We start from the raw sequence: 24,705 nt of genomic DNA, 5'->3' as shown, positions 1-24,705 counted from the left end.
CAGCTATTATATATATTTTTTTTATAAGGAAGGCGATTTAACCTTTAACAGAACTAAACAACCAGAACCGCCGTCGCCTCACTGATTTAAAAACAAATTCACAGCTTGAACATATCACGTGATCCGAAAAGCCAATCACAGCGTAGAGAAAAAGCACGAAGTTTGATTCTTTGGGTCGACCGAGTAACGGCTTGAAGATACGGGTTTTCCATGTGATTTACTATGCGCTTTTACAGAATTAAAAAGTTTTTGTATTTAATAAATAGAAGGAATAACTAATAATATAGTTATTTAACTTTTAGATTCTTTAATTTCATTCGGCTAACTCTTTAGCAATCAAGTTTTAGCATTGTCTTTGTTTACCTTAAATGGACATTGGACAGTTGCTATGTTGAAGTGTGTCTATAAATAATTCTTACATTTGTTTAGGGAACTACCGAACGAAAAGAAATGCCAAAATAAAAGCTAGCATTGAGTATAGCAACACAGATTTGTCGACAAGGTTAAAAAACATACATTTTGGATATAAAAGATAATAAACGGCAGGAATATGGAGCTTGCTACATCTCAACAAAGTATAAAAACCTTGTCACCAAGCAGTACTTCTGATGAAAGCAACAGTGGGACAGATAGACACCCATCTGTTGAGACGAGAGTTTGTCTTGTTGGCAACGCTGCAAAACATGCAAAGTTAAAAGATATGCTTGAGGTATGATTTACTTTTCTGTTAGAAATTTAGGATTTTAGATTTTTTTTGACAGATGTTAACCAAATCTTAGCAAGGGGTGGACATGCAGTTGTGTTTTTTCTATATGCTTTGTTAAAATTTTAATTCAGCTTTGTCGTTTCATATGTTCGCAAATAGTTTAGATTAAATAAGTTTGTTAGTCCAAACATGTTGGTTTTATTTGACTTAAAAAAAATCAAAAATAATCACTACAACACCATGTCTCGAAAGTATGGCAGATAATAACATATGGGAAACCGGTTTATATTAATTTTCTGGGGGTGCGGGTCTAGTCAGTTGAAAAAATATCGCTGGTACACTTGTCATACTTTCCATAGTGGCACAACGCTATAATAAATTTTCTGAATGTGGGATATTTACTTGAAACATGTAAACCGCACAAGTTTTTATTTATATTAGTTCTACAGTATGTATCATTGGTTAAATAAATTAAAACACTATAATGGTATATTTATCATAGTTTTCTTGAAAAAAATAATAAGTGCTGTTGACAAAAGTATTAAATGATAACCTAATTTGGCACATATTTAATGCTATTTATTGTGTAACGACAACAGCAAATCAGACAAATGGAACTCCTAGTTGTTCATATATTACCTCAACCCATTGGTAAACCAAAGTATCGACACTCAATAATAAATATGGTATGTTTCCATATATCTCACTACTGCAGTAAATGGCTGAGCTTCTCACTAATTGCATCTAACCAAACAGACAGTAATAACAATATAACCCTACCGTAAATTTGTCTGACAAATCTTTTTTTACCCATTTAAAAAAACTTGTTTAGGTATGTTTTTTGATCAAAAAAATCTGCATGGGCATTTGTTTTTGTACTCTTTCCGCCATTTGAATACTCTTTTAAAAACTACTTTATACCTAACTACCATATACTTGCATGTTGTTGCATGTCTTTTTTTATCTGCCTATGGGTGAACATTCCCATAACGTAATTATTCTAAAGATATTTCAATCGTTTTTGTCTGTTTTAGTATAATTATAAGATTTGTATGCACACCTGATCTTTTTACATATATTTTAGGACCTAAAAATACCTCATCTCTCTTCCGAAACTGGCCAAGAATATGAAAACGATGATCCTCAGTTTGAGACTTTATTTATACTGGAAGAGTTCGAGGGTGAACACTTTAAAAGGCTAAAGAACTCAGATAATCGAATTCTTGGCCCACCAGTAATATGTGCAGTGGCTGCTACAAAAGAGGTAAAATCATACATATATATACTACAGTTTTACATAACAAAGGCTTTATATATAATTGAAATATTTTTTTATATAGTATCAAACCTTAATACTGACTACTTTGTTTTATCAGTCAGTGTAGATTTATTATTAAAAAGTGAAAAATCAAAAATCAGGGGAATGCAGTATGTTAATTTAATTGATTTTGTTAATAATTTAGACTAGTCAATGAATGAAATTGCACTATTGTTGCACCAAAGGTAATATGATAATGTTTTTGTCAACTAACTAAATGTATTTACGAAAATTATGAACAATTAACATTTTTAAATAAACCTGTTTATTTGATTTCATTGCGAATAATTTAGCGCATTTGTTCCATAACTCTTTCCATTAAAGTTAGACAGCAATGCTGCACCTCAAAAAAAATTCTGTTTTATGTTTGTAGCCGCTTCCATACACTTCAAGGCCATTGTTTTGCACATGTATGCAAGGACTAAACTTGTGCTTTACCAATTTCAAAACAAAGGAACACTTGGCGCACCTTGTTACCTTGTGTCATTACATGGGTGCCTGTATTCGTAAAGATATGAGTGCAAAGATTGACTTTCTTGTCACAAACTCCATAAGCGGATCTAAGTACAGGGTAAGAGACATTATTTTTTTCGTTGTTTAGATAACCAAACAAATTGTGTAATTTCTGTATACACTTATATAGACTGCAGTAAGTCTTGGTACACCGGTAATGAAAGAAGAATGGATTCATAGATGCTGGTCTGCTCGCAGCAGAGAAACTCCTTATCAAGCAACAGATGATGAATTTCTTGTTCCATGTAAATCTAAGCCCTTCGAGGGATGCAGTCTTAGCTTCTTGGGATTTTCTGGTAGGTTTATGTGAAATTACTTCATTTTTTATTAAGTCAGTAAAAAACAAACCTTTTTTTGAATCAATTTTTAATTTGACATACTGTAAATCATAAAGGAATTAAATTTTGAAATTACCATTGTGTAAGTTTGTTGTTTTTTTTCAGTAACTAATTTTTTTTCGAACTGAAAAACAGCCGTTTAAAATCTTATATCAAACATTTTATTTTCTAAAAAAGGGAATGTCAGATAATATATCAGAGCTGATTCCCGATGCCTGATGCCAAGTGGTAGTACAGTACTCGTCTAATACTAAGATGACATCTATACCAGACTAATTAGTGTACCCGAAATTTGTGATCAAACGCAGCAATTTTAACTTTGAAAGCTTAACTTACTGAAAATCAGTAACTGGAGACAACTAAACTTCTTAACTTTTATTTTAGCCAAAAACCTGAAACAATTATACTTTTTAGCTTTTTAATTTCATCTTTTTTGCTTATTTAATCATGGTACTTACTACTGATGTCATATGTATGTAATCAGATTGCAATACATTTTGTCCAAAATGCCAGGCATCTGTATCAGAACTAAATGTCAAGTTTCTTACAACCTAAGTAGTGAACATCAAAAAAACTCAACTGTGTTTTGTCCAGAACAAGAAAAGCAACATATGCAAGATCAAGCAAGACAGCAGGGTGGGTCAACTCTAGAAGTGGGTGACCCGTCCTGCACGCATCTTGTGGTAGAAGAAAACTCTGTAAAAAGTCTACCATTTGAACCTTCTGGAAAGCTTTATGTTCTTGTACAGGAGGTAAGCCTGGAATTATGGTAAATGTAATTCTTGGGTATGGTTATTTGTTAACAAAGCTTTAATGTTAGCCGGATTTATTTTTATTTGTAATCATGTTAAAAAATTGCAAGAAATTTTGTGTAAACTTTGCATTATGGTAAACAACATGTGGTTTATTTTCTTAACAACATTATTTTTAGTGGTTTTGGGGAAGTATACAGATAGAAGCTAAAGCAACAGAGTCCTTGTACACATTTCACAGTGCTGCTGACTCTGCAAAATCATTAACAAGAAGTTCAACTACTTCCTCTCTGCTTGGTAACCTATTTTTTGTGCTATGAATTCTCACCAAACAAATATTTGAATAGTAAAATATTTTATTTGCTGTTCTACATTTTACATGAACTATTGTATTTATTTTGTAATCCTATTTTTAAACTTTGATTGTTATATTGTTTACACAATAATGTATTTTTTTTTTCAGGAACACCTAGGTGGAGGGGTTCTACCAGTACACTGGCGACAAAAGGAAGGGCATCATCGGGAAAACATTCATTTTCAAGAAAGCGCTCTCGTTTACGTGAAGAAACTTTGGCTAAACTTGCTCAGGTTGTTCAGTTTTTATCTAAAGTGTGTTAAATATAAAGATTTGTTATATGCATGATGTGTCTATTTTTACTGTATTGCTTATAAAATTACCCAATGTAATATGTACAAGGGTATATAAGTAATAAGTTTTTTTGTATCTAATTGGATATATATATTAACATTTTGCAGGATACTGACAATGACACTTCAAGGCAAATACCACCTCGCAAGCGGCCCTCAACCGATACCTCTGCTTGTGTTCCTGACTCAATGTTGGATATATCGAACAATACCACAACCACCAGTGTCATGTCGCCTCATACTCCAGAAAACATCTTTAGGGGTAAAATGCTTATGCTACAAGTTTTTTTTAAAAACATATCGTAGTTCTATCTTCTAATTCTGTGCTGTAGTAACATACATGAGTAGGCTATATTTTAAGAGACCTTTTGAGAAATTTGAGATACCGTTTTGGCAGCCCAAAACAACCCATAAAAACTGTGCTGATTCGTTTTTAGACAGTTGCAGTAAGACATTTATGAAATTAATCTGTAATGCTTGGGCTAACATATTGGAAATCATTCATATAAATACACCAGTGATAAGGCATAGCATCTTATGTGTGCGCTGTTTGAACTATTTCAGATCACTATAAGAATTATGTAAGGCAAAGATGTATAAGACTCGATGGTGGTTTACACAGAAGTTTGGCTCCATCACAAGCAGAAAGACTCAGCCACATAAATCAGCGCAGACGAAGTTCGCGGCTCATTCTGGCCAGCAATTCCCCTGATGATAAGCATACTAGCTCACTCAACGCTGAACTAGGCCTAAACAAAGTCAGACGCAGGACCACGCTTGGTTCAAATGAAACAAAATCTGAAGCTGCTGAAAAATGCACTATAAAAAAACATCTCATAAGAAAGCGTAAAAGCGAAGAGTGGCCGCATAAATCAGGTAGTAAATGCAAACTAGATTAGAACAATTTAGTGGAATTTACAGTGTTAAAACCTGGCATTAGTTCCAAAACCTGCTTTTTGTTAAAGGAACACCGTCTCCACCACCAAAAACTCCAAAAAGTGAGTCCTGTCCATCAGCCAGGTCACTTAGATCAGGAGTAAGAAATAGAGGTAACTGCGGCAGGTTTAGCTTGTTGGTCAGTGGAGAGCAGAGAAAGGGACAAAGTTTGCTTTTGCAAGATATTAATCCGTGTATTGAGGAAGAAAATGAAACAAAATGTTTTGAAGATACGACTCTTATACATCGAAAAGAAAGTTTTGTCTTAGGTATTTTTAATTTATTGGCCTAATATTCACGAAAGTTGCGAAGAAAGAAGAAAACAAGTAGCATTATGGCAATATACAGAAATATATTATTATGTGTTACCGATGTTGAATATTTAGTATGTTGATTACAATGATTTGAACGAACAAATCATGTTTCAGACAAAATATCGAGTCCGCAAGTTCAACCGGTGTCGGCAAGGTACCAGGTCGTCATGGAACTCTTGCAAACCGAAAAGAATTACGTCGGGATCCTGCAAACAATCCTTAATGTGAGATGACTTTCATAGTAAAAATACTCATGTGGTGTTAGGGTTGTATCAGTTCCTAATTATTGCTGGCATTTTATCCATTCTCTATCTCTATCCAGCGCAACGTTTTCTACCATATAAAATACGTATGCTCTAAAAAAGTCCCAGTTTTGATATTTGTGATTGACAGGTGTCTGTTTTACTTATTTTTCGAAATATTTTTGCTTTCGGTTTACCCGCCGTACTTTTACTTTGAAATATTTGTTATTGTAATAATACGGGTAATAATCCACCACCCTATTTTATTTCCACCAATCTATTTTACGCCTATACTTCTCCACCATACACTTTGACTTTGACAATTACTCGATTCCTTTCAGTTGTTTAAAAAGCCATTGGACGATCCCAACCAGGCCGGAGGTCCGATTCTGGCCGGTGAAGACGTAAAGGCCATCTTTAGTTCACTTCCTGATATCGAGTTCGTCCATCGATCAATGAGCAGTGACCTCGAGCTGATAATGAACAAGTGGAGCGACCTGTCATGTGTTGGCGACCTCGTTTTAAAATTTGTGAGTAAAGGCCCGTTTACACTGCAGCTGCGCAGAGCTGGGCGTAAAATTGTTTTCATTACACCTGAGCTGAGCTGGGCGTAAAAATCTCTCGTAAAACGTAACGTTTTTCTATAGCTGCAGTGAGCTTGAGTTTAGCAAATCTTGCTGCTGTTTGTCCTTACCTAGGTGATCTATATCCAGATTTTTAAAAGTCAACAACTCTCCCCTCTAACTGTGACAAAACTTGTTGAACTTTTAGGGTTCGAGGTAAAGTCTTTGCTTGCGCAAACCACCACACAATTGAAGTGCCCTTGTTCAGAATCGCAGTTTTGCGCTCGCGTAAAACTATAAAAACAGAACTTCGATTTGTGTAGTCCTATAAATCAGGGGTTCGTAAACTTTGTTTTACCGCTGAACCCTAAATTTTCTTTTTGCTTCGCGTGGACCAAAATTTAAAAAATTACGCCATAATACAATTACACTTCATAAATCTGTTGAATTTGCTCCAAAGAAATGGAGTCTAAATACACTCTAAAATACACAACTGTTTTATTTTTAAATAAACTGCTTTCTTGGAAAAATAAATTACTTCCTAAATATACACTAATATTTTAATTTGGTCTTCATAATCCCCCAAGGGATCCATGGACCCCAGTTTAAGAACCACTGCTATAAATGTTCTTCTTATCCTCTCCAGGCTTCCGAGTTCGGCCGCTGTTATCCGCCCTTCGTCAACTTCTTCGAGGTCAGCGTGGACACCATCAATCGTTGTGAGTCGAGATCGCCACGCTTCCACGCCTTCCTCAAAATCAACCAAGCGAAACGAGAATGCGGCAGGCAAACCCTTGCGGAGCTTCTCATCAACCCGGTGCAGCGACTGCCTCGGGTCGTTTTATTACTTCAAGGTAAAAAATGACGCGTTTTTTGAGTTGTTTGAGGTTAATAAAAAAAAAGAATATTCAAGACCACATCGCCATCTTTCCAAGGCTAAATATCAATTACGGTGCAAATATCCCATGGATTAAATAGTCAATGGTGTTGCGATTTAAGTATTTCGAATGTGCGCCATGTCACGACCATTAAAACTTTACACGTTTATAATATTGTTGTTACAGCTTATATTTTTTAAATTTTAGTGCTTAAGTACTGATACAATAAGCAAGTCGAATAAATTATACTCCGCATAACGCAAAAAAATGCTTATGTAATTTTCTTCAGCTTCAGTACATCTTTTCACTAAACAATTATGCCAAATTTAGACATCAAGAAGCACACAGAGCGTGAAAACGCAAACCACCCAGACGTGAAATCCCTTCAGTCCGCGGTCGATGCACTTAAAGAAGTAATGACGCACATAAACGAAGATAAAAGAAAGACCGAGTCCCAGAGGCAGATCTTCGATATTGTGTACGAAGTTGACGGGTGCCCTCCCACTATCGTGTCTTCACACAGGTTTGTTAATAGTGTTGTACAAATGTGTAAATTGGCTTGTCACTTTTCGTGTCTGTATTCTGCAATATTGCACGTTGTCAGTGGAGACAGCAAACGGTTATCGAATTGGAGGTTAATTTTTAGTTGTTCATTTTTAAACATTTTATTAATTTCCTCTGTTGCACAGAAAATATAAACAACGTGTACCTAAAACAAATTATTTAATATTCCTTTCAACATTTCAGCTTATTTTCAAAATTATATCACTGTGGTTTACTCTTAACTGTTATTTGCAAAAGGCCGTATTTGTCTAATTCTAAACAGGGTAATAAGGTGACACTATATATAAAGACAAGTTGTATTTAATTCTCGACGCTTTTTCTTAACTCTTAGGGTTACATGATGGGCTGTTAATTTATTTAATTTGATTTTATGGCGAACAGGCAGTTCATTGCACGGGCCGAGTTAATTGCAGTCGACGACAACCTGTGCAGCAAGGGAGATCACGTGAGCGTGTTCGTGTTCAACGACTGCGTCGAGGTGAGTGGAGGAAATTAATGTTACTAACTTTTTTATAAACACCGTAAGTCTTCAACACGTAAATACATCGTTCAATACCTTTTCTAAAGCTATGTTTTTTGTAATTTTTTTAGCATATGGTGAAAAACGTGTTTCGAATTTGATAATATTACTTCACATATTCACGTTAGATCGCCAAGCGTAGAAGAGGTATGAAGGGAAATTCTTTAAAGAGCCCTAACGTCCACGGCTGGAGCCAGTCTTCTGTGAGGTGCCTCAAACACATAAAGCTCATGTCGCTGTCGCACATCAAGAAAGTTGTCAACATCAACGATTCCGAAGGCGAGTTAATTCACTTGTTTTTAAAAAATGTCGCTATTTTTATTTCCAAGAAATGCGTATAAGTTTATAATCCGGGACTATTGTGTTTTTGCAGAATGTCAAAATGCCGTTGCCCTCTACTGTCGCACGCCCACTGACACCCAAGACTGGTTATACACTTTCAAAGTCCTCTACTGTTCCAATGATTCGGGGCAAGCGGCAAAGGAGGTGAATTAAAAACCTGACAAAAAAAAACTTGTTTTAGGGGGTTACTTTCTGTTTTAGTCGATTTTTGTCTATTCTAATAAATTAAACCTTTTGCCGGAAGTCTTCAGAGGCTTACCGAAATCAGTCGATCAATTAGGAATTTCGTGTAAGACCAGGCTAGAAAAACAACATAGATTGCGGTGAGGTTCGAACTCACGTCCTCCGGCGATCGCAGCAGGCAATGGTGCTGTGGTTGCTTCTCGACTTGCTTCCTCTTGAGCCTGTGTTGCTCTGTTCGTAGAAAGACGGTCCCGATATGGCAGAAGGTCGTGTGTTTGAACTTTACCGCAGACTAGTTGTTTTTATGGCCTTGCTTGCATGAAATCCTTAACTAATCGACCAATTTCGGTTAGCCCAGTGGTTCTCTTTCACCCTTGGTTTTTATTCGTATTCCTATTAAATATAGTTAACCACACTAAATTTAAAAATTACAGTACAATGAACCTTCTCGCAATGTACAATCAAAAAGGGAATATGTTTTCGACCAATTAAGAAGTCAAATAATTCGCCTTTATTAAGCTAAATATGTTTCCTGCTTAGTTTTTAAACATCCTGATTAAATTTACACTGCGCAAGGAGTACAGGTATTCCTTCCAGAAGATTACTATAGAAACGTACAATGGTACGATAAAGCAACAATATCTATAATATATACAATACATTATACATCCGAATCGTTAGTTATTTGACAAATAGTATAGGAATACTTTGAATTCCTACCGTCAGGAAAACAATACCTCCTACTAGCATAGTTAAAACTGACCTAGCGAATGCACTAGCAATCAACCCCCCACGCTGTAGTGCCGTAACAATTACACTCATTATTAACGCAAGGAATAAAACGCACGTCAGGTATCACTCATTAAGTTGGGAAAACAGATCAATATCCGTGTTTTTTATTTTTCTTGATTTTTGAATAATTTAATAAATAAATTACTCTTGTAAGGGATCCTCGCATATCCCTACTCTTACCAACATGTCAAAACTGGGGTATTTACAGCGTTATTCAAAAAAATAACACTTTATATTTATATGTATAGTATGTTTTTGTTTCTTCCTTTTACGCAAACACTCTGTTATATCATCGTTGTGATGTCATGCACTTTTATCGCTCAGGAACATTCGTCTAATAAAGAGAACGGGCTTAGCGAAAGTGAAATCAGCGGCAAGAAACAACTGCTTAAAGTGCTCTCTAAATACCGGGCCATTACCGTGTGCAAAGCGGTCGACGAGTCTTTTGTGTGCGTTGTTAACTCGCACGAACTTGATGTTTGTACGGCCGACCTCAGCTCAACATTGGGAAGGGCGGTCAGGTAAGATTAAGTGCTGTTTAGGTCTTTATAGATAATCTACGAATGTGTGAATGATTCGCTGTTGTCACGGTTTCCGCAACGTGAATTTTCCAACACACTGCCAAAATAACATGTTCTTAACAGTATAGAAAAATGGATGAATTTAATATTTCGTTAGACACCAACCTGCACAACCAAAATATAGTTTAAGCTACATTCAAAAAGTGAGAGTGGCCCTTACTGAGTGTAGAAATAATGCAAATGATATTGCGATTGGTATTACCTATTTGTAAGTAGTATCGCAAACCCAGAGTTCACTACAATTTGTCTATTCGGGTGATATTTAGGCCAAGATCGTCACAAGTGCCGGCTCTCGAGCAGACTTGGACAACTAAATTTATTTTAGCATTGCATTTTAGTTTTTCTAAATTAGATTAGAATTAGAATTACTTATTTCAATAAAAATATTAAAGCCTTGATATTCGATAAACTCGACATTTCGCAGTTTACAGACGTTCATCAGTGTTAAAACACAAGTGAAGATAAAAGCGATAAAACATAAAAGAAAAGTAAAAATGACAAATTTAACTAAAAATGCCGTTGGACAAAGTAGCATTTTTGGTAAAATCCGAATTGAATTAGAGTTAGAGCACTCAAGCAATTCACAAATTAGATTAAAATTAGAATTAGCCGCATTTTGTTTATTTCAATGAATTAGAAAACTAGATTTATCTACCGAAAACGTTTGAATAATAAAGCATGTCACTTGTTATGTCTATTTGGGCCGTTATTTTCACCATTAAACTTATGAACAGATCCGTATATAGTGTTCCATAGATTTATCAAGTTTTGCAAGTCTGCTCTTGAGTTCTCGAATTTGTAAATGCTCCGTTGTTTTCACAAAGCAACATCCATTAACCAGCTAAAATCCAAACGTTTTCCAGGGCCGCGAAGAAATCGAGCCGCAAATTGACGCGGGCCTTCTCCTTCAGCCGCACACCGAGACGCGTCGTGCAGCGCGCCGTCACCATGCTCAGCCCTTCGCAGCAGCTGCCACCTAGCGGCCAACTTACCAGATCCGATAGCGTGACGTCACGCGACCTTATGGACACCGACGACGGGGAAGCCCCCCAGTCGACCGGCCTCACGCCCAGTATGAGCGTCACCAGTTTGTGCACTCCGCAGCGCGACCGCCGTGGAAATCACCTCACTAGCGCCTCGAGCTTGCAGGTATTGGACAAACTGAGCGGCTCCGAGCGCAAGCATTCGGTGCGCCGCAAGTTGCGCAACCTCGAGTCGCTTGTTGGCAAGTCGCCGGATGCCAGCGATGCTTCCCCCATCCTAAAGCGAAAACCGCCCCGGTCCGAATACAAGAAGGGCGAAACGTAGAGTTTCACCTTCATTTCTTTAATTGTGATAGATTCTTCGGGGATACGTATAACCGTCAAATGTAGTTTATGTTTTTGCCTCGTTTGAGTTTACCGTGGTAAAATAATTTTTATCGAGTTTTGGTGAGGCATTTAATTGTCAATTAGCGTGAACGTAGAGCTTTTACTCAACTACTGTACTAATTACATATGTTTTTTTTTAATTTTTTTTTTGTTTTTTTAACCTGATATTTATTTCGACAGCCATAAAATAAACATTTACGTCTCCACGTTAATGTAGAAAAATAAACATATAAATCTCACTCTTTGTTTCAACTAATAGAAATAAAGACCCAAACTGTACCAATAAGTAATTAAACATTTGGGTACTTTTGTACTTATAAAAACAGAAAAATTGTTTTAACTCATAGAAAAAAAGACCCAAACTGTACCAATACGTAATTAAACATTTGGATACTTTTGTACATAAAAACAGAAAAATGCGATTTCCATTTTGGTAACGGCTTTTGAACTGTGAACAGTAAGGGTGCTCTTTAGACATTTTGAAATTATTTTTATCAAAGCACATAGTTTACATATTGACCCAAAGAAAAACAACTACATCCTAAAGGAGCCATGGTAGAGGTTTCTACTTTTATAATTTGTGGTTAGATTTTCATATATGCAAAACTTTAAAAATTGATTTTACAACCACCACTTATATTTACAAAATTTATTAGCACCAACTGTCACTGCCCTCGCCGGTTTCAAAGCACAAAATATTTTGTTGTCTTATTAACCAAGGTTTTTTGTTTTTTGTTTTTTCGGCACTTGTGTGGATTTTCTTGCGTGCACTCTATTCCACTCTAAAATACCACCTGCCCCACCTTTCTTTCCTTTCCGTCACCTCGGTCAATGACGTCATCAAACCAGTACGATGACTCAGAAAACGTGCCGCCCGTGACGCGATTCGGAAGCAAGTTGAAACCATCGGTAAGTACATTGACCCTGGCTCGACCCCCGACCAAAGCCGACCTGACTGACTTCCCTGCTGTGCCGACCCCACCCACTCGGAGAAGAAAGGTCGGTGGTGCCATCAAGGCCGCAACTGTTGCCCTTGGAAGGTCGGGCTCGTTTCGACGCCGCGTCAAAATCGAATCTTCTCTGTAAATTACCAACACGATGGCATTGCCCACGCAAGTTATACCTATTCGCCAGCAAGAACCATCCCCCCTTGGTCATCGAAATTTTTACATTTACGGTGCTGAAATCCCACGCTTTTCTGAAACAGAGCCTTTACTACTCTATAAACCACAGCACTGCCTTGTGTTTTACGCTGCACACATGATGTACTTAAAATTGCAGTTGTGTTGCATGGCTTCTCTCCACCGCATTGCTTTTCTTGTTGGACACGAATTAACTTCAAGATGAAACTTATAACATTATTTTCACTTTTATTTCGTGGTAGTTTGTCACATTTTTACATTGCGGAAAACTGTGGAGGGTGATGTCTGATCAAAGAACGTGATATCTGTCCGTCCACCACGGCAAGGCGTGTGCTTAATTACATTCTGTAGGTTTAGGGAACATCTATTTTATCGCTTCAAGCCTAAGTAACTTATAAAATCTCCAAGATTAATCAAATGCATTAAATAGAACGCCTAGTTATTTTTATGTTTATCTGCATCCTGAAATAAATGTCCACCGGTCTACATTACATTGGTAACTTGTCCTAATTTGTTCTCTGTTAATTTTTACGCTATGAGAAAGTCGTTCTCAAGGTATCATAAAATAGAAGTTAGTATTTATTTGTTATTCATTCTTGACCAAAAATAACGTTTGCATCGTAAATTGTGAGCTGTTTTGTTCTTCGTGATCTATCTTCTTTCTTGCTGCAAATAGATTGTACTTAATACAATTCTCGTCTTCAAACTATAATTTATGTGTAGTTAGTTCACTCTCCGATATGAGATGATGTAAAAAACACTTGAAAATGGAAAAGCTTTAAAATAAGCACAGATAATGGTATAGTGTGAGTTGACTTGTCGGAAATGACTGGAAAGAATATTAACAAATCATTTTTTTAAATATTTTTCGCGAAATTTATTTCACGCATGAGCGCGCCCAGTCGGGACAAGTTGTGACGTATATTTACGTCTTCCTAATTCAATTGGTATGCAATAATTTTTGAGGTCCTTGCGGTAAAAAGCGTGACGCGCGAGTTGCAAAAAAGTAAATCTTCCAATTTATAGTAGTACTTGGCAAAAAGTAAAGATCAGTTTTGGTGTTTAAATATAAAGAGTCCTTCACGTAGTTCCGTCGCCAACATTTCAACAAACCAAAGAGGGTAACACTAATTTGCGGAATGATGAATGGTCGGAACGCTCACAGTATTATCATTAAATATAATAACACTTGACCCACCTTCACCCAAACGCCAACCCCCACCCTAACTCAAATATTGTGCGTTGGTTTAATAATTGTTTCAACGAGGTAACACTTGAATTAGTGAGCATTCCGACCATTCATCATTCCGTAAATTAGTATTACCCACCAAAGATGACCTAGCTGGAAAGTGGTTCTGAAACTGTGTGCAGCAAATCCTAGTTTTTTTAAGTAAAGACGTCGTATTATAAATATACAACAGGCAACTATGTCAGACTTGAAACATTATAGTCTTTACTGATTTCCTAGATGGATAGAAAAAGGATTTCTCAATATATATTTTAGTTCAAGCATGCAAGAGTGGCCAACCAGTCAGGGAACAAGAGCCACTCACTTATACAATTACCTTTACTTGGCTGGATTTATTATAGATGATTCACATTAACAATATTGAATAGACGACATTGAAGTAAATTTTTAATCATGCTTTCAGAAATCTTTTAACTTGTCTGCAAAATGTGTAGCATCTGAGCAGGGGTTTATCCCGTAATTTTTTTTAAGCTGAAGTGGTAAAAACATGAAGCCATGCGATGTGCAATGAACATTAGGCATAAATGCATGTCTGTCCCCCTCGGATGTTAAGACCTTTAGATGTACAGTTTTGTATGCTGAGATGAGAGCCATGTCTTGGTCACTCATGTTCTAATAAAGGGGTAAACGTGTGCTGCAAAGTTTAATTTATGTTTTTAAACAACTAATGTAAACAGTAAAAATAGTTCCAAACATTGAGCATTACAACAAGTATTTATGGTAAACTTTTAATATTATGCTGGTACATACTACTGCTTTGCTTGATTATTCAACAACATTTTTTAATGGCTATTTGCCCAGGTACCAAATGACTTTTGCACTACTGTGTACTGCTTTGTAATGGTAAACATACAATTTCTAGAGCTACAGCTCTGTAAACAGTAATGCAAAAACTGAAGTTTAACCCAGATCAAACATTGAGCAAATATTTATAAAGTAATCTTGCAAAACCATGGACAGTATTTCAATTGTTTAAGGTAATAACTGGGTAAAAAATACTCTGAAAGATTGTGACATTTGAAGTTCAATACTAGATTACAAGGTAAATAGTTTCTGCCTTTTTAATTTGTCCACAAACAATTAAGAATTAACGAACAACTCTACATGGGTCCACACAATGCCTGATTGCATTCCACTGCCTTCCCGCCAGTGATCTTTTGCGTGCTAGCCCAAAACTATACCAGTGACGTTATTTGGCGTGAAATATCGCCGGCCTGGTGAATTAAGTAAGAAAAATAGCCATTTTCGGCGTAGGATTTCAGCCAAAACAAATTTTGGCGTAAATCTTTGGCGGCCACAGATATGGAATGCAGTCAGGACACAATGCTTAGATGTTTACACAGCATGTAGAACTGCTGATAAATATTGTGTAGTTCTAGAGGTCCATCTTCGACCTCAATATCAGATTTGGTCGACAAGCCAGTCATTTATATTATCAATATTGACACATATGTATTTTTGCTTTAGATATACAGACTTTAAAAATTCTGAAATGGTACAACTTTAAACAAAAATGATGCATTAGGTTCTGATGTAAAAATACTGGAATTCAAGTGTAATAATAAAGTAAGTAAAATTAAACTTACTTTTACACTATAAATTACAAATTAGTTTGCATTTAAGATTTTTTTTGTTTACTAGGGCTTCCCGAACAGTTGGAGATTGTGCTTGCATAAATATAATGCTCTACATATAAAATGCCATAAACAGTACAATTTATATGAATGTGATTTTTTGTGTAAATTTATGTAAATATATTATAAACCTTTGAAAATTGTTGACATAGGGGCCTAGGTTGCATAAAAGCAACTTTCAATTTCAAAAAAAAATCACATTACCTTTTTTGTAATTATATTTTTTTACTTCCTGACGCCTATCCAAAAGTGATATCAACCAGTGCATTTGTGAAACAACTAAGCTATAAAGTATTTCTCATTGTTATTGAATATTTATATATATATGTATATATATATACTTAATATTTTTTTCACTAAAATACACTTTTAATCCATGCAGAAACAGCAATGCAAAACCAACCATTGTGAAGAAAATTGCCTACATATTAAACTCAAAAGGTAGGTATATATGTGTACACAATTATAATGATACTAAACCATATAATGGAACAATGCTGTAAATTACAGGTTTTTACAGGGGTGAGTACAAACAACTATTAGGATGGCATCAAATCGAGAAAAGCGACTCATCGAGGACCTTCAATCTGATTTAAGATTATTATCAAATGAAACTAAGCGGCGCTATCCACCTGTAAAAGAAGCTGCAGAATCAGCTGCAATGAAGATCAGAACAAGTCTTCCTTCCACAGGAAAAAACATCACTGGTGAAAACATTGTTTCCATTTTGCGCCAGCATTGCAATGACATTATGCAGCCATTTGTAATGGGATGTAACACAAGAAGTTTACCTATTGTTCAGCTTTGTCTAACAGCAATTCAGAGAATTGTTACCCACGAAATTGTTGATGAAACTATGTCAAACACGATCATAAACATTATGTGGCAGGTATTCGACCAAGGCATTGATGAGCTTCAATTGAGAGTGTTGCAAACCATAATTGTTTTAGCAACATCAAAGTCCAGTGCTCTTAAAGGCCAACCGCTTGCCAGGGCCATCGTGTTATGTTTCCGCCTTCACTTTACTAAAAATGAAGTGACCAATAACACAGCTGAAGCAACAGTTCGCCAGGTTGTGTCTTTGGTCTTTGATCGATTGATAGAAGAGGATGTAGAAAATGATGTACAAGATAAAACAGATATTGACTATCTACCAACTTCAGGCACCAACAAGTTTGCAGCACCACAAAACCTAACACAAACCGGACAGGATGCTTATTACCTCTTTCAAGACATATGTCAACTTGTCAATGCTGACAGTCCCCACTGGTTAGTAGGGATTACAGAAATGACAAGAACCTTTGGACTTGAGTTATTAGAGAGTGTTCTTGCAGAGAGCGAGGACATTTTCAAGAAACATCCAGAATTTAAATTTATTTTAAAGGACAGGGTATGTGCATTGGTGATTAGATTGTTTTCACCTAACATCAAGCACCGTCAGGGAGCACCACCACCACCATCAGGACTCTCCCAAGCACCCAAAGAAAAGCCATATTTTCCTATTTCCATGAGGTTATTAAGGGTGGTTTCAATACTTTTGAAAAAATACTACAGTTTGCTTGTAACTGAGAGTGAAATTTTCCTTTCACTACTCATTAAGTTCCTAGACACTGATAAACCATCCTGGCAAAGAGCTCTGGCGATAGAGGTAATTTCACAACTGTGTGCACAACCAAAGCTTTTAAAATCATTTTGTGTTTCTTATGACATGCAACCTCATAGCACAAAAATTTTCCACAATCTTGTATCGTCATTAGGAATGTTTATACAAAACATATTTATTCATTCACAATCGGTATCTGGTTCCTCAACAAATGCCGAACCACAGTTGTCTGGTAACATGTCAACACAGCTAAATTTTGAGTATCATGGAAACATTCTTCCATTGGTTTCTTTGCCAACTGGAAGCTCAAATGCTCTTAAATATATGTACCTTGAGATGCTTGATAAAACTGAGCCACCCATTATTCCTGAAGGATATGTATTAACAATGGCTTATACAGCAATGCTTGATCTAATTAAAGGACTAACTGCATTAATTGACAATGATCTTGCTGAAGAACAAAATGCTCTAAACGAAAACAAGGCTACAGCAGTGTCTGTATTAGAAGAAATGGTCAACTCTTCTTGGAGTATTATATTGTCTGTTTTATCTTTGCTTCTACATTCAAGTACAGATGAAAGTTGCACAGAGAGTATTCTTAAATGCATTGAATCATGTGCTGGAATTTGTGGCCAATTAAAATTAAATTCACCCAGAGATGCTTTTATAATAGTGCTTTGTAAAGCATCCCTGCCGGCTCATTATGTGATTCCTGTTTTGTCTTCATCAATGCCACGCTTACCTAGCAAAATATTTATTCAACCAAGTTCTGATTTAAGTTCCAGTGACCAGCAACATGTTGTTGCAGTTGGCCAATCACTCCCCAATCCAAGCAGTTGTACAACAGCTCCAAGCTCGGTGTCACTAACCGCCAAAAACGTTCAGTGCATGAGAACGATTCTGAACTTGGCTCATTGTCATGGAGCATACATGAACACTGCCTGGCAGCTGCTCCTTACAACCCTGCAACACCTTGTATGGATTTTGGGCTTAAAACCAACAAATAACGGGCAGCTAAAGCCAAGCTCTAGAACAAGTGGTGACGGCACTTTAACTAATACAGTGCTAACTACTGCTGTTCTAGGTGATCTTCCTGTGCTCTCCAATATGTTGACCCGTTTATTTGAGGCATCTCAAAATTTGGATGATGTTGCTTTACATCATCTTATAAATGCACTGTGTTCACTCTCCATCGAGGCAATGGATGCTTCCTACAGTAACACTATTAAGGAACCAAGTTTTTTTGCTGTTGCAAAGCTTATGGAAACTGGCCTGGTTAACATGGATAGAATAGAGATTTTATGGAGACCGGTGACTGGACATTTGTTAGAGGTGTGTCAGCACCCAAACGTTTTGCTGCGGGAGTGGGGTGCTGAAGGGGTTACTGCTTTGGTAAAAGCAGCTTTGAAACACTACAATGGAGACAAGTTAAAAGAAAACCCGAGGATGCTCCATATGTTTTTGCTGCCATTAAAAGAAATATACACAAATGTTCATTTAGATGTTCGCCAAAAGCAGCTGGATGGTATTTTGCAAATACTCAATAGTTGTGGCGACTCTTTGTCAAGTGGGTGGCCAGACATCTTGGACATTATAAGTTCAGCAACAGACAATACAAGTGAAGGCCTTGTAAGACTTGGCTTTCGAAGTGTTCAACTTGTGATTTCCGATTACATGGTAGCATTGCCTGTGGAATCTCTTCAGCAATGTATTGATATGGTCACAAGGTATGCTGCACAAAGCTTTGATTTTAACATTAGTCTTACAGCTATTGGCCTTCTATGGAGTATGACTGATTATTTGAATCACAACAAAGACAGGTTAAGCACACCAAAAAAAGATGCTAAACATAAGGATAAACTTGTGACAAGTGACATTTTGTGGATGGATTTGTTTTCTAAAATTGGAAAACTCTGTGTGGACCCACGACCAGCAATTCGAAAAAGTGCAGGCCAGACCTTGTTTTCTACAATATCTGCACATTGGAGCACACTTTCAGAGACAACTTGGTGTGAACTGGTGTGGAAGGTGTTATTTCCACTAATGGATGAAGTTCAAAGAGCTTGTGTAAATGCACCAAGAGATAAAAACAAGCCAACTGAGACAAATATTCTCATGCATCACTCCAGGGACACTGAGGAAAAGCAGTGGCAAGAAACAAGTGTTCTTACTCTTGCTGGAATTGCCCGTGTTTTTAAAACTAAACGTGAAGTCCTTTTAAAAATGAATGATTTTGGTGCAGTTTGGGAAAAAGTTCTTAATTATATTTATTGTGCTGCTATAAGTAATAGCCCAGAGGTGTCAAGGTCTGCCATTTGCAGTTTTGAAGAAATTTTAAATCCATCTGATACTTTAAGTGGACAAAAAGTTACATTAGCCTACCGCAAAGCGTGGGAAGTTTGGTGTGACATTGGTCGCAAAGTGACAATTCCACCACCCCCTGGGCAGCTTGAACCTGACGAGATGCTATCCCAAGCCTATTTAACTTCATTTGTGCATCTTTTTCCAAATTTGCAGCAACACCTGCAGGATTTCTCAACGGATGATTTTAAGCAACTCTCACAAATACTAAATGGAGCTGTTTGCATTCCAGTGAGATCAGATTCAACTGCTTTTATTTTACCTACTTCCAATGATGTGTTGACTCCTCTGCAAGAATCTGTTGTCAATGCTGTTGATATCATTCAAAAAAGTGTATCTCCTCAATCAGAAATCACACTATACCCCGCAGTGTTTGACTTTCTACTCTCCATAGTTGACTTCGCATCCAACCCTCCGACATATGGTGATGTGAAAAACCATACTGGACCTCCAGATCGCAATAAATGGGTCTGTATTAACTATATACCTTTTGCGGAGTATTGCATGAGGGTTGTAGTAGATCTATATCAAATAACTTCTTGTCACAAAGGCGTCATCAAAAATGCCATATTAACATCAATAGTAAAAACTCTTAGAATCCCTATAAAGAAAAAGCATGGATCTAAAACGAGTGCTACATGGCAACTATCAGTTAATGCTTTCATGAAGGTGCTTCAGACAGGGCTTCCAGTAGCAAGACAGCACTCAGAGGCTTCATTGTTTGATTCGTTGTGGGATGAAGTCTCTGGATGCATGGAGGATTTCCTTTTTCCAGTTGCTGCAACACCCACTGGTTTATCTGCCGAGGATCATAAAAAACATGAGGCATTTGATGTTCTGTTGATTGAACTTATTAGAAATGAAGTTCTTCCCTATAGTTCTGCATTTCCTACAAAGTTTTTGACCCGAATTGTGGCAATGCTCAACAAGGGATCAATTCCATTGTCAACAAGAGACATTGACATCTATGTTGGTACTGAACATGACCGAGATGAGCTAAGCAAACAGTGTTTTAGTACTTTGTTTCAATTTTCAATGCTTCCTGCTTCCAATGGAAACGTTGAAACTTCTGATGATCTAAAGATGTCAGAAGTTAATGAAGTTACTGTGACAAGCCTTGTACAACGATGTCGAACTTCATTAACACAATATATCAGTTCTGATCGACTAAAAACACAGTACCCATTATCAGAAGCCCAACTGAAAGATGTAATGTTTGCGCTAAAAGCAGTAGATGCTTTGCTGCAAAGCTTGCGAAAAACAAGAAAAACATTGGACAAGGGGTTGTGGTGCCACATAGTAGACATTTACCCTGTTTTGGTGGAATGTATTCCCACATCATCTCCAGAAGTTCGTAAAAGTGTAGCTCAGGTTATGGGTCATTTTCAAACCTTTTTGTCTATTGATAGCTCGTAAATGTTTGTGTACAGCTGCAATGTATGGCCACAAAATTATGTTGCATTTATGCTTTAGGGGTATAATTTACAAGGGTGTGCTTGCGTAAAACTGGCAGAAAGTATTCTTGTTTGTGTATGTAGCTTTTTGTACAGATGTGATTACAAAAAGTATGAAAGCCACAATAGTCACTAAACTTTTTTTCTGGCTATAAGGTTTACCAGGTACTAAAAAAGTAAATTGCACTAAAGAATGGTAAATATTTTTAACGAATATCACACACTCACATTTCATCTAATTTCAATGTTGTATTTGGTGATAATATACAAACAACCTGAAATGTTATACAAGCTATGTAAACAATAATTCTTTGGTACTTGCCTTTTAATAACAAAGTTTTAATTTATACTATTGGCTTTATAATTTAATCATACAAGCAATTGTACACTTTCCTTAAAAAACTTACTGTTCCACTACGTGTTATTTTTGATGTTTTACACTCGCTTGTTAAGCTTCCAAATATCAATCTTGCTTTATTTTTTTTTCATTAAATAATTGTTTTCTGTATACACAATACTTCTGACAAGTCATTTACAAACAATTTAAAGGAAAGGTAATAAAATTGCAAAATAGTAAGAAAAACATTTAGAAACAAAATAGCCACTTTAAAAAAACTTGTTCTGCTTTATCATAAACATAGGACAGTGTCTTCTTTCTCTAGTTGAGCTAAATACTGCTTGTAGCCTTTATTTCTCCAATGGGGCATAGTTCAACAACTTTTCTATAAGATCAACATGAGAGAGAAGCATTCTTCTGCAGCAATATCTCTTTAATCCCAGGGCATCCAGAGCATCTCTGCAAAAATCAACAGTGGATATTTTTTTTTTTTGGTAACAAACTAGGGTAAATGGTACCTGTTTCAAAATATCTAAAAAAAAGTTTTTACATAAGATGTTTTAGACACCAGACAGCATACAAAATATATGTCATTCTGCTATGTCCATAGTTTTATTTAAGATAAGATCAATGACAAACAGCGTACTAAACATTAAGAGACACCTAGTTTTATTGATAAGAAAATTTGGCGCTGGTGTAGAATCCTACCACAATTATTAAATCAATGCACAATATTTGGGTATGGGGGGTCAAGTATTATTATATTCATTAGTTAATAATAATACTTGACTAACCCAAATAATGTTCGTTGTGGTAGGATTCTAGACCAGCGCCAAAAATTCACCAATATTTATTCAAATGCTGTTGATAACCAAAAACAAAGTTTAGCACTTGAAACTATTTGGTTTAAATACAATTTTCAACTAAAGTTCAACATTTCTGGATTACGGGGGTTAAATGATTAACAGAATATAACACCTATGGGGAAAATTTAATATAAATTATTTGTACCCCTAGTCCTGATAACTCCTGAACCCAAACCTCAACTAATTTAAAGTGTCCATTGTTTGAAAGTTGTTATTTTACGGAGCTGACAAAGAATCCTACAGTATTGAAACGAGTTGTCAAATATGAAATTGCAATAAATAAATAAATTTGGGAAAATAACAAAACTCATATTACATACCCTTCTGTATATTCAGCCTGAAGTAGACCGAGATAAGCATCCCATTTGTTCCCAACTACTTTTCCACATGTGAAGCATCTTATTGGAATGATCATTCTCCTTATTCAGTTCACTTTACTCCTTGTTTCGAACAATCTCAACCTCCACTACTATTATTAAAAAAAATTATACATAAACAAGGTTTGCGGTGTGCAGCACGCTTGCTCTTCGCTGTAGCGACATGGAAGCCCCCTTGTTATTTTATTTGCAAACTTATGACGTCATTCTTTTGGCCGAAAGCATTCGTAAGATATTTATTTTCGTCTGTATAAACATGAATAATGCAACGGACGGTATAGGCTTAATATTTGTATAACCAAAAGGTCGTTAGCCTATAGGTTACCGGTATGATATTAAAATTCTTTTAAACGCTCGATATTGATCTCATATCATAGAATATACAAAAAAGACCATTGTAGCAAAACGATAAAACAAATTGCTGACGAAAAATTTGATAATTTAGGGTAGGTACAGGTGATCTATCTAATTGGAATAAATCATTGTTCAAGCTTGTATATCAGGGTGGCCAACTGCTTACACTTAAGCAAATGGTTGCATTTTAACAAATTTGTTCTTGTTATCTTTTTTCATTTCAACAGTTCCAAATAAATGAAAAAATCATTAACGTTTAGTTAAAATTATACTACTAAGACTAAGGTATGCTTAAACTGCTATCGCCTATGGCAGTGCTCTTCAACCGGTGAGCACGGTTCACCCTAGGGTCAGGGCCAGATTAACCATAGGCTAATAAGGCTATAGCCTTAGGCCCTAACAAAATTTGGCCCTCAGTTTTTGAGGTTAATTTTTTGTAAGGCTGATAGTAATACAGATCCAGTACCGGTACAGTACAGTTTTTGCTTAAAAACGAATGACTGAGTCAAGTCAATATGCCTTGTGTGTGACTGTGAGTAAATAAATAAATCGTTTCATTTATGCTGGAAACGAGTTAAAAACTATCTACGTTCTAGGCTATCACTTTCAAGGGGAACACACAATAAAACCTAAAAATCAACAATACCTAAAGCAGAAAAATCTATAAACTCATACGATTAAGACCAATGACATAATAAAGCCAAATATGCAGATTACTGCCCAGTACAGAATAAGATCAATATCGTCTGAATAAGACCTAAATCTGTCAAAATACGTCCTAAATTCATAGTAATATTGCCTAAACGGCCAAAATAACGCCAGAAACTGTAGGGAGAGGGTATAAGTCGATCGGGCGCTGTGTTAGGTCTGACCGGCGCCATTAGGGCGGTGCTGTTTTTGCATTGGATTTTTAGCCCCGTTTGAGGTTATTGGTGGGTAATGGGTGGGGTTAGAAAATGGGTAGGGGTTAAAATTATTAGGGAAGTTAGTGATGTACCTAGGGGTGAGGTTTGAGGTTAGGTAAAGTGTTGTTTAGGCCTGATTCTGGTCATTTAGGTCTTATTCTGACGGATTTTGGACTTATTTCAATATAGACCTGGGGTTCCCAACCTGTGGGCCATGCCCCCCCCTTATATACAGGCGTCAGTATGATCAAGCTCTACACAAATTAGTTTGGTCTCTTGGTGTGTAAATGATTTTTTCTTGAAAATTTTGGCGAATAATAATATTTTATATTAATATTTTTTTAATGTTTTTTTTTAATTTAAAAAATATAGGTCATTCTTATAGTTGTGGTGAAATTATTTTTCTAAAAAATTTAGGATAAATATGTATAATTTGCGGTTACATTTGTGTGCTTGACCCTGTGTGTTGGCTAGCTTTTTGTGTTGAATTCCAACCATTCTCAATTTAGGCCTAGTTTTTAAAAATGTGTATTCGATTTAACTAAATTTTAACGAATCAAGTACATCTGACGCCCTTAACATATCTATCAGACTGTTCTGTCTTCTTTCAAAATGAATGAATTGTTGCTAAGTATTATTAGCTTTGCAATAATATGCCTCATCGGTAAAGCATGTGGACAGTTGAAACAATACAACATTGATTCAAACCATACAACTCTTAGTGGATTTTCTTCCGGTGGATATATGGTGGTACAAATGCATGTTGCATGCTCTCATTTGTTTTCTGGAGCTGGTGTCATTTCTGGTGGCCCCTATCATTATGCAACAACAATTCAAGTACCTCCCGGTGTAAGGGCATTTCC

General features: G+C 36.3%; 3 protein-coding genes across 4 annotated transcripts; 2 read left to right on the top strand and 1 right to left on the bottom strand.

The window, feature by feature from the left end:
- Nucleotides 1–438: 438 nt before the first annotated feature.
- Nucleotides 439–13,379, top strand: LOC146157106 (protein ECT2-like). 2 transcript variants are annotated; one of them, XM_083386657.1, is made up of 19 exons: nucleotides 439–709; nucleotides 1,306–1,392; nucleotides 1,791–1,970; nucleotides 2,398–2,595; nucleotides 2,668–2,833; nucleotides 3,470–3,627; nucleotides 3,807–3,924; nucleotides 4,091–4,215; nucleotides 4,384–4,537; nucleotides 5,640–5,749; nucleotides 6,109–6,297; nucleotides 6,977–7,184; nucleotides 7,539–7,731; nucleotides 8,154–8,250; nucleotides 8,421–8,571; nucleotides 8,666–8,778; nucleotides 9,934–10,130; nucleotides 11,054–11,339; nucleotides 12,410–13,379. In XM_083386657.1, the coding sequence occupies exons 1-19, from the start codon at nucleotides 551–553 to the stop codon at nucleotides 12,644–12,646; spliced, it is 3,126 nt and encodes a 1,041-aa protein (XP_083242783.1). In that variant the 5' UTR covers nucleotides 439–550; the 3' UTR covers nucleotides 12,647–13,379. The 2 variants fall into 2 exon arrangements, with proteins under 2 accessions (XP_083242783.1, XP_083242784.1); XM_083386658.1 differs by lacking the exon at nucleotides 1,306–1,392.
- Nucleotides 13,380–15,416: 2,037 nt separating this feature from the next.
- On the top strand, nucleotides 15,417–21,518 carry LOC146157105 (protein MON2 homolog). Its single transcript, XM_083386896.1, has 3 exons — nucleotides 15,417–15,517; nucleotides 15,968–16,026; nucleotides 16,096–21,518. The coding sequence occupies exon 3, from the start codon at nucleotides 16,130–16,132 to the stop codon at nucleotides 20,963–20,965; it is 4,836 nt and encodes a 1,611-aa protein (XP_083243022.1). The 5' UTR covers nucleotides 15,417–15,517; nucleotides 15,968–16,026; nucleotides 16,096–16,129; the 3' UTR covers nucleotides 20,966–21,518.
- Nucleotides 21,233–22,708, bottom strand: LOC146157104 (DNA-directed RNA polymerases I, II, and III subunit RPABC5). The gene is made up of 2 exons (XM_083386897.1): nucleotides 22,527–22,708; nucleotides 21,233–21,799 (listed from the first exon to the last, which is right to left on the bottom strand). Exons 1-2 carry the CDS (start codon nucleotides 22,619–22,621, stop codon nucleotides 21,691–21,693), a joined length of 204 nt encoding a protein of 67 aa, XP_083243023.1. The 5' UTR covers nucleotides 22,622–22,708; the 3' UTR covers nucleotides 21,233–21,690.
- Between the last annotated feature and the right edge of the window lie 1,997 nt (nucleotides 22,709–24,705).

Source organism: Ascidiella aspersa, chromosome 4, assembly GCF_963924565.1.
Source record: "Ascidiella aspersa chromosome 4, kaAscAspe10.2, whole genome shotgun sequence".
NCBI classification, from domain to species: Eukaryota; Metazoa; Chordata; class Ascidiacea; order Phlebobranchia; family Ascidiidae; genus Ascidiella; species Ascidiella aspersa.
The sequence above is the reverse complement of the archived record's forward strand: the minus strand, read 5'-3'. Positions and strand labels throughout refer to the sequence as shown.